The sequence below is a fragment of the Antedon bifida genome, chromosome 9 (genome assembly GCF_963402885.1).
Source record: "Antedon bifida chromosome 9, ecAntBifi1.1, whole genome shotgun sequence".
Classification (NCBI taxonomy): domain Eukaryota; kingdom Metazoa; phylum Echinodermata; class Crinoidea; order Comatulida; family Antedonidae; genus Antedon; species Antedon bifida.
The window spans coordinates 6,133,508-6,144,054 of record NC_136234.1 but is presented as its reverse complement, the minus strand read 5'-3'; the positions used below and the strand labels follow the sequence as shown (position 1 = coordinate 6,144,054).

At 34.1% G+C, this 10,547-nt stretch overlaps 1 protein-coding gene across 1 annotated transcript; it reads right to left on the bottom strand.

The window, feature by feature from the left end:
* Positions 1-466: 466 nt before the first annotated feature.
* On the bottom strand, positions 467-10,078 carry LOC144851670 (transmembrane protein 26-like). Its single transcript, XM_078709246.1, has 3 exons — positions 9,872-10,078; positions 3,265-3,463; positions 467-2,757 (listed from the first exon to the last, which is right to left on the bottom strand). Exons 1-3 carry the CDS (start codon positions 10,057-10,059, stop codon positions 1,867-1,869), a joined length of 1,278 nt encoding a protein of 425 aa, XP_078565372.1. The 5' UTR covers positions 10,060-10,078; the 3' UTR covers positions 467-1,866.
* Between the last annotated feature and the right edge of the window lie 469 nt (positions 10,079-10,547).

The window sequence follows — 10,547 nt, the reverse complement described above, 5'->3', positions numbered from 1 at the left end:
TAAAAATATAATATAACGGTCCGCTTAAGTTTAATTTAATTTCAAGTTGATTGACATTTGTATTTGCTCTAAATTGACGGCTGACTTCTGACCTAACTCCATTAGATATATTTAAATGAACGAAAGGTCACTGTACCAAAACAAACTAGGTAAAATAGGTATTATAGGACTACCATCAGGAAAGTTCTGGATTTGGCAATCGGCTCTCAAATTGAACTCTAGTCTAGGAATGCCTCAATTACGCAGCCAAAAAATGGAAATGGAACCACTGCATTGCCTAGAGATGCATTTGAATATTTTAGGGTATGATCCAAAAAAGGGGTTGGGGTACGATTTGTAAGTCTATTATCATTTCTTAAGCCTGGTTGACCAACTACCATAGGTGAGTTGTTAGGACTTCTCATTGCCTGTTTGTAGTTGATAAAATTGAATAGATAAATTAACAAATTTGAAGACTTACTAGCTTTTTATTTTATTATTTGTGAGTCATATGTCATAGGTCAGTCCATAATATCTTTTCCAGAAAATCAGTATAAAACAACGGGTGCAATACTATAACATTTGTCTTTTATCATTAAAAAGTTATATTTTACAATATTCATAAATTACCTGTTAAGTGTTGATGATCTGATGTATTTAAGTGTCCCTAAAGACCTAATTTATTCATAAATTACTAATTCATACATATTTTTTATTTACTTTTTATTGACTTTACGATACTTTTTAAGTCAGATATCTGGATTAATAGTTATTACATATGACTGAGCGGCTTATTACCACTCTGTTGCCATTAACTTCAAATATGCCGTATGTAAGAGGTCAAAGGTCAACATAACAATATTACAAATTTATTTATACATTTATTATATAGACTATATCCTATAAGAAAAAAACCCACAAAGATACTAGCACACTGTAGTGTGTAAACCCACGATTGCTTGCTTTCAGGGGCATCAGCAAGGGCTAAAATATGGTTGGCAAACTGATGGTGTTACATATAGACCTATTAATTCAATACCATCAGTAAGCATCCATTTCAGTAATTATTATAAGCTAATTAGTCTTAATTCTTAAAAATGAATTCAAGCTAACTTATGGATTGAAATGTATATCCGATACAAAAGTAGTACAAAAATATACTTCGATATAGTCATTGATCAGTCTTGAATTAACTCCATATTGGTGTCATTAACAATAATAATGCATTTAAAAATTTAATCCGGAATAATCTTGGGATTTAGTTAATTGCATATACTGCCGTATAGGTTTATACGCCGGTGAAGAATTAAGCTTTGTTTCCACTTGGACGCAACGCATTGACGAGACGCAACGTAAAGCTTGGTTCCCACTAGAACGTAACGCAAGGACGTAACGCAACGCAAGCGTTTTAACCAATGACAAGCGAAGTTATAGACAGTTAGCAATCACAAGCGAATAAGCCATCGCTTGTGATTGGTCAATTCACTTGCGTTGCGTTACGTCCTTGCGTTGCGTCGCTAGTGGGAACCACGCTTTAGCGAGTTGATCACAAGCAACAGTTCAAATAATCCATCGCTTGTGATTGGTCATATCACTTGCGTTGTGCTTACGTCGTCGCCGCGTTCCAAACATTAACTGTTCTAGCATGGAGGTAGGCCTACTTCGTGGTTTTATAAACAAATGCGGCTAGATATAGTGTATTATACAAGTACAGGTTCATAATTTATGATCTGATCATCAGTGAATAACAAAATATGCATGCTATAAAAACGAATAGCACTAGTCATAGAGGTATACCTCCATGCACTAGTCTCAGATGTATAGGCCTACATGCTGTTGATGGGAGGCTACTTTCTGCTGGTGTTAATGTTCTGTCTTATTGTAACATTATTGATGTTCATTTGTCGTTGTTTCATTCTTTTCTTCCACTGTTATCATTTCGCCGCCATTTTCATTTTCAGCTGTTTCATTCTTTGCTTCTACTGTCATAATTTCACCGCCATTTTCATTTTCCGTCGTCGGTTCATTCTCGTCTGCTTCCACTGCCTTCATGTCAGCGCCATTCACAAGTTCCTTCTGTTCATCTTCTGGCATAGTTTCAATTTCTTCGTTTAGTTGGCATAGGCCTACTTTCATTTCATTTTTATTTTCTTCGATTGTATTTTTCTCATCATCGCCTGATTCTACTGTCATTGCCATCTCTGCTTTTTCTTCGTCTGTTGTGGACAAATCTTCGTCTCTTTCTTTGGTGCATAAAATCACATAAAGACGGTATGATTGCAGAAAAACGAGAAGGGCGTTTTTACAGGTGAAAAACAACATCTGTCTGTCTACTATTTTGTATTTAAAAAGAAGGTACAGCCTCATTGTCAGGTAAGGGCCGTCCTGCATGACGACGGTGGTCATGATAGCCCAGATCTCCGTCTCACAGCAGTGACAAATCTTCGTCACAGCCGAACGGGTTCCCATTCCAGTCCCTGCCACGCGCGTCTTGCGTGCCTTTGTTGCCGTTAATCCAATAGCGAATTGTAGTAAGCTCCAAGACCAAATGATTAACACAAAACAGATAAGTGTTTTGCTGCAGGCCGTGTCTGTAAGTTTTAAAGACTCAGACGAGAACTCTAGCATATCGGCTGCCATTCCAATGAACACCAGGAGGAGTTGAGACAACTGATCTCTGGTCATTTCGCCCTTTGGAAGAATCCAACGACATCCGATTAGCACCAGCATAATAGTCTGCTGAATCAGGGCTGACTTGGTTGTTATAGATTCACACTCCTAAAATCATAGAAATGTGAAATATTAATGACATATCATTACTTCATATTCATAATATTATTATTTGTTTAAAAAAGGTTGTCGCATTTCAGTAGCGACAAATGATAAATAAATGATTGATAAATAATGGATAATACTATGGGTACAATACTTGAGGTTTAGGGAGTGGAGACAATATCTATCTACACTATAAAACGAGTTTGACAAAAAAAAGTGTGATGTGCCCAAATATGGTAGTGATAATATTTCGTATTGTCACATATACAGTTTGATAGTGTAGACAGAGGTTAAAAGCTTGGTTCCCACTAGGACGCAACGCAAGGACGTAGACGCAACGCAAGTAATTTGACCAATCTCAGGCGATGGATTACAAACCGTCGCTTGTCAGTGGTCAACTTGCTTGCGTTGCGCATACGTGCTTGCGTTGCGTCCCAGTGGGAACCAAGCATTAGAAAAGAGTAATTCTTTACGACTGATTTCAGAAGTATGATGTTGATAATATTTTACCTCCACCACCTCCGAGTTTGTATAGTCTTCTTTGACTTGACCATTAGCATCGCACGTCATCACCTCAAAGTCCTTGCAACTTGCAACACAAGTATCATTGGTCTCGCGGAAACTAAGCCTTTTATCAAGTAACGTCATCTCCAACTTCCAGACACACCACAAAATAATACACAGATATATCGGTACGCTCGGAAGAAACCTGGATATATGAAAGAACAGTGTGTGAATCGATTATATAATAATTAAATTCAATAAATTAATAATTATTATTTATTGATTGATGTATTACGACTGAAATGGAAATCCGATAACCGACCACCAATTATCCTCATCTCATCTTCTTTATTGTATCAAACAAAACATTTCAATACAAAAGGTAGCCAAGATATAGCCGAAGCTAATCTAGCTTGGTACCTTTTATCTTAACTAACTTAAGCTACGAAATTAACAAATAAATAACAGAACTTAAAAGAAAATAAAAATTTGATAACGTCAAAAACAAAACAAAAAATGTTTTGAATAATAAATAAATAACATAACATAAAGTACTGTATGTACTGTACTGTAATAAACAAAACCATATCAGTTCAATAGATAATATCTAATGGATTAACAATATATAAAATATTGTAAATTATAGATTATTCTTTTATATACTTAAATAAAAGAAAAGTTGTTTAGAGAAAGCAAATCTAGATGTAATTGTTCGTAATTCTAAAGGTAAATCATTCCAAATAACAGCACCAGAAAAAGAGATTCTAAATCGTCCACAATTAATACGACAAGGGGGAATGGCTAAATTAAAATAATGATTAGTTCTTGTATTATATGCATGATCGGTAGTTTCAAAATAATCAGATAAACTGTGAGGTAATCTATTATTAAATAGATCAGAAACGAATTTAGAAACACATAAGGTATAAAGTTTGTTTATATCTAATATTTTAAGTAGGCCTAAATGAAATAAAGGCAATGAATGTATTCCAAACTTAGAAAAAGTCATACACCTGACATACATTTTTTGTGTAACTAAAAGGGGTTTTAAATACGAATCATATGTGCTACCCCATATCTCAATACCATACATTAGATGTGGCTGAATAAAAGCATTGTAAAGCAAGATTAAAGTGTTCCGAGGGATATAGTGCCGTAATTTAAATAAAATACCAACCCGCTTCCTTAATTTATTGTTCAAATCAACAATGTGGTCTTTAAATGAAAGAAATTTATCCAAAATAATACCAACAAAAGAAATCGTAGGCCTATCCGTTTCAGAAATCTTATTATTATTTATCTTGATAGAGCCATTTATACTAATGTTTTTATTTCTTGAACGAAAAACAATAAACTTAGTTTTGTCAGTATTAATTGTTAATTTATTGGCGTTACACCAATTAATTACTTTTTGAAATTGTATGTTAATTTCGTCAAGATTTAACACATTTCCAGATAAAGGTTTAAATAGGTTGGAATCATCAGCAAAAAGTCTAAAATCAAAAAAATCAGTAGAATTTGGCAAATCATTAATATAAATTAAAAACAAAATAACACCGAGCACCGATCCCTGGGAAACACCACAATTGATGGGCAATCTATCTGATATAAAGTTACCTGAAGACACAAACTGAAATCTGTTACTAAGATAATTAGAAATCCACCGTAGAGGATTACCTCTTACTCCATAATAATTTAATTTAGAAATTAAAATGTCATGATTAATGGTATCAAAGGCCTTGAAAAAATCAATAAAAATACCAAGAGCAAACTTTGAATTGTTGTGAAAATTGAAAAAAGTGAAATTGAAGAGTATTAACTAAATTAATTAAAGAAAGCTTGTCAATTATTGATTTATACTCATAAATCAATATTCATTACATCGCCATTAATTATAATTAACGTATGTTTTGAATTGAATTGATTAAACAAAATTGCTTGATTGCTTTATTGATTGATTAGCTGATCGATTAATCGATTATATGACACATGCATATCTTGAAACATGTTATGTATCGGTACAATTTGGAAAATGTATTTAATTTTATTGAAGATTCTGAAAAAGAATAATAATAAGCGCTGTTTACTGATGTCTCACAGCAACGATAAAAGACGAGATTTTAGATTTTACAATTCTTTTACAAAAGGTGTCACTCGTATTATACAAGTAAGAGACGATTATATTTATATATTAGAAAATATTTAATATTGTAACACAAGAATTACGTAACACTATATTATATCTGTCCTTGCATATTAATTGTCCAAATTATTGTTAGACTAATTAATTAACCGGTAATTAACATATATTGCAAGGCGATTACAAATGTAGGCCTACTTTACTTATTATACTTTGATATTAAAATGTTCATAAAATGAAGCAACTTTTCTACTATCGATCTCTAAAAAAAAATAGCTTTTTGATTAAAAAAAACTGTCATTGTTTGGATTTCTATAAAGTACAAACTTGTTTATATCCTTTTCACTATATCACTTTAATTATTATTGAACATGATACTTAGTTAAACATATGTATTTATAAACAAAAAAAAAGTATCAATCAAATTGTCAATCAGCATTTAATTAAAACTAAAACGGACACCACAAGAATTACTTGATTCTCGATTTCCCAGAAAGAGTGTTTAGATTAGAGGCCTGGGTAAGCTATTTATCAAGCTTGGTTCCCATTAGTGGACGCAACACAAGAACGTAAGCGCGCCGCAATTAATTTGACCAGTTACAAGCTATGGATTATTCCAACTGCTGTTATTGGTCAACACTCGCTTAGGTTGCGGCTACGTCGTACGTGATTGGTCAAATCACTTACGTTTCCCTGAAGTCATTGCGTTGTGTCCTAGTGGAAACCACACTTTGCACTGGTGGTGGTGGTGATGGCGATAATGCGAAATGTACAATAATAGTGAGGTAAGGAATTCACGCGCAACATTTCGATCGATCACGCACGCGGTCTGTATAAGCCCGGTTGTGGGGGCAGAATCGAGCATTACGGTATACACTTAACAAGTACATTTAAGCTTGATTCCTATAGGATGTAACGCAACCTGGGGCGGATCCAGACATTTTTGAGAGGGGGGGTCCGCCGATAAAAAGGGCACATCAGATATTGAGTATTTGAGCCACAGCCCCCCCCCCCCCCCCCCCCCCCCATGGTGGGGGTTGTGGCGAAGCGAATTTTGTTACAGGACACACTTAGATGGCCGGAAATGGCACTCTCGCACGCAAAATCCATGATAAATGGCACCTTTCTAGTTCGCCGGAAATGACACTTATTAGCAGGGTATAACGATGCAAAATTAAAAGTTGTTATTTTTCAACCAATTTAAACATTATCTGTTGGTATTTTGTTTCAATATTCCAATAAAGAAAGAATTACGAAAATCTGACTTGTAGTTTTCGAAATATAGGGTCTAAAACATTGCCGAAAATGATCGTTTTTAGCCACGAACGTTGTAAACAAATTGCGCCATTTTTCGCTAAAATAATTACATATAATTACGTTTTATAGTAATTTCTTTTATATATCAACATTGGAAATATCAATAAAATATGTTATTAAATGTTTATAAAATATATAGAGTTGTTTATTTAACGGAATTCGTACAAATTCATTGCTCTAAATTTGTGTAGTACCGTTCAGTACAGAGAGATCACGTGACTTCTTGGTACACGCGAGAGAAAACATTCCGCTGTGGGTGATTCGCGTCCACCAATCAAATAGCCAGAATCCAAAATCATTCAACCGTGAGCTCTGCCCGGGAAAGCTCAGCTTTGATTGGCTTACGATGACATCATATCACAAAATGGTGGTTTTGTAGTTGAGCCTCACGTAATTTTCACAAATATTGTTTCAAATATGAAATAAATGAACCTTCTTTATGGTATGTGTGATTTTTCTTTAAAAGATTTGAATAATAAAGGCTTCATATCGAGAAAAAAACATTTTTTTTGGCACTTATAATTTATAATAAATATTTCTCAGAGAAAAAAGCACATGGCTTCAACTTGTAGAACTATATTATCTTGGCATAGGAAGACAAACAAATCCCAGGTCATGAGAGGCTCAACTACAAAAACAAGGTTGAATAGTCTAATTTCGATGATTTTTTAGTAAACAATCTACCGCGTATGGTCGTACGCGCTAGATAGTACGATATTTTAACTACATTTTTTACATGTTTGGTTGGATGTAATGGAAATAAAAAATAGTTGATCTGATGGAATGATATGTAAATAAACAAATACTCAAAAGAATTATGTTTACAGTTCAATTATTTTCAGAATAATAATACATAAAAATGTGTTTACCAATGGACAAATAATCGAGTCAATGACATAGCGCGCATGGTAACGTACGCGGAGTTGAATCGTAAAAAGTTTACATGCGCCCTCTGTAGTATGTGAAACGATCTATTTTTAGAAGTTTAAGTAGAGATCATCACGCGTCACCACCTCTCACGATGCTCTTTGATCGGCCGCCGTAACTTAACATCGCGCTCATTGTGATAAATTTCTGTTTTTATTTTTGGGGTTAGTGTAGCCTACTCTGTGCATACTAATATACACACAAATATGTCACACAAATAAAATATTGAACCTCTAAAAAAAGGGCACCCTTAAAATTTAGGGGGGGTCCGGACCCCGTGGACCCCCCCTCTGGATCCGCCCCAGGCAACGACGTACGCAATAAGCCAATCACAACAAGCGATGGATTATCCGAATTTTCACTTGTGATGGGTCAAATGCGCTTACGTCCTTGCATTGCGCCTAGTGGGAACCAAGCTTTATTAAAAATCCAACAATCAATCAACTGAAAATAGTTAAAAGTTCACTGACACATAATTAACTTTAATGTAAGTTTGGTCACGACGACAAAAATATATAAATAATAACGCGATTATTATTGCCACGAGATAAATTTGAACGAGTAATTAAAGTATCCTATTTCAACACAGAGTTATAAAATAGCGTTTGTAAGGTAAAAGGCAATAAGTGAATTTAAACACGTGTTTAATCATTCTTTTTATCAATCAATTTAGACCTATATTAAGCGATCCAACTATCTAAGCGATCTGAGACTGGTCCGGTTCATAATAATAATCAGCTTTTTAAGGAAATGGTACCCACAGCTCAAAGCTAGTCGATTTATATCTGTACGATAAATTTGTCCTGTATCAGCCACATGTAAGCCTGTATCATAGACCCAACCTTCAGAAATGAAACCAGGGAAGAGTGAATTACATTCTTCCCGGCCCTATTGAAACATGACAGAAACGTTGTATACTGTATACGGATATGATACCGAACATATATATATATATGATTGCAGTCGCGTGCGCAAATTTGAGTTATTGTTTAGAAGATTTCATTATTTTGTAAACAGATTTAGGATAGTTGGAATTTATTATATATCATTAGCATTTAGATTAAAAAAGTCTTTATGGGTTACGTAAACTGAATACGAATTATTAATATATTTTGAAATTGACCGCAGGCTACACAACTAATTTAGTTTCTGAATCTGTATATACAAAAAATAGGTGTAATGCGTTGTTACCAGGCGCGACTTAAGTGATTTGACCAATCACAAGCGATGGATTATTCGAACTGTCGCTTGCTTGCGTTGCGATTACGTCACGTTATTCGTCTCTTGTGGGGAAGCTTTGCTCAGTCTCGCACCCATATACATTTGGAATACGAAATTAATGCGTAAATCGAGCATGGGACTGAGGGAGCGAGAGGGGACGCGGATGGGATGGATGGTCACACAATTGCATAGGCCTATGCAGGCCTGTGTGGAATAGTAATTTGGTAAGGAATGATATATAAATGACAACACACTTTTAACTAATAATTAGGTCAGGATCGAAGGGAGCATACTGTATAAATAAATAAATAAATAAATAAGTGTACAGTTGACATAATTATAAAATATTATTAGGCCTACATATTGACAGGATATATACCAGCAAATCGATATAGCAGTTAAAAACACATGTGTAAATTGTATGAATAAGGTGTTAAAATGAGAGGTACCAGCAGCACAGAGTGTTAATGATATAATCCACAATGAAGCTTATTTTAATCGGAAAAAAGGAAATTAATTCCTTAGAATTACATGACTATGTAATTTTAATTGAATCATGGGTTATTAATATTTATGATGTGGGTAAATGTGACTACCAGTAAATCACAAAGGGAAAAAAGACAAACGAACTTATCTAAAATAAAAATGTATTATACGTACAATGAAAACAACTATAATAGAGATAGATAACAAATAATTAATATTAACAAACAAATCATTTTGTAAACGGAGGAAAGTATTGATATACATTTAGTTTACTTAATTATAAATTGAACTCATATCTAATGTGAGAATGCTCTATTAAAGTAAATATATAAACACTTATTATTCAGTAATTTATAGTAGATGTAACAGCAGCACTGATGATGGGATCGTATTCGGACTTTCACGTATCATCCGTCGAAGCAGAGAAAAGTGAAATTACTAATTTCACTCTGGTCGGGAGCAACTTACTTTAAACAAAAATTAAATTATATTTGCTAATTGAACGAAAAAAAAACAACTCACCATTTCCATTCTCCTGAGCTGCTTTTGATTGTAACGATAGTCTCAATCAACAGGGCTAGCATACAAGCGGACACTACAACTATATCTACGGTTTCAAACTCTCGACTGGTATAGGCCACCGCGGCCAGTGCGTGCGCCGCGTATATACCACGCGCTAAGAGCAGCTTGGTTGCTTTAGTACACTTCATGTTCAAATTAAATTACTCCCTTGACAGACTATTATATATAATAGATAACTTACATGGTAGTCGTATAATAAATAATAACTGTCTATAGGTAAGGACCAATCATAATAAAACGCGCTGTGATTGGCTACTTTATTTCTACACAAATCATAATAAGACGCGCTGTGATTGGCTACTTTATTCCTACACAAAATTGATGGTAGAGTGAAATAAAAGGGAACGATGCACTTTTAAAAACGGAAACAAGCACTAATTAAAAAAAAAACCCTTGGATTATTGTACCATAATCAAAATATTAGTTGGTATTTAAATAAATTTAATTTAAAAAAATGAATATTATTAAATGAAGATAAATTATACCGTGGCATTTGAGCGCAAACCTTTTAAACTGAGCAGCATATAAGCATATACTTATTAGTTGACGAAGTACCTTACTAAAGCTCTGTCTACACTATCAAATTATGTGACATGGACATGATGACGTCATATAA

Coding starts and splice junctions, on each gene's coding strand:
- LOC144851670 (XM_078709246.1), bottom strand. CDS start 10,059: ATGAAGTGTACTAAAGCAACCAAGCTGCTCTTAGCGCGTGGTATATAC. Junction 3,464..9,871: donor AGCTCAGGAGAATGGAAATG/GTGAGTTGTTTT, acceptor TCATATATCCAG/GTTTCTTCCGAGCGTACCGA. Junction 2,758..3,264: donor CAAACTCGGAGGTGGTGGAG/GTAAAATATTAT, acceptor CTATGATTTTAG/GAGTGTGAATCTATAACAAC.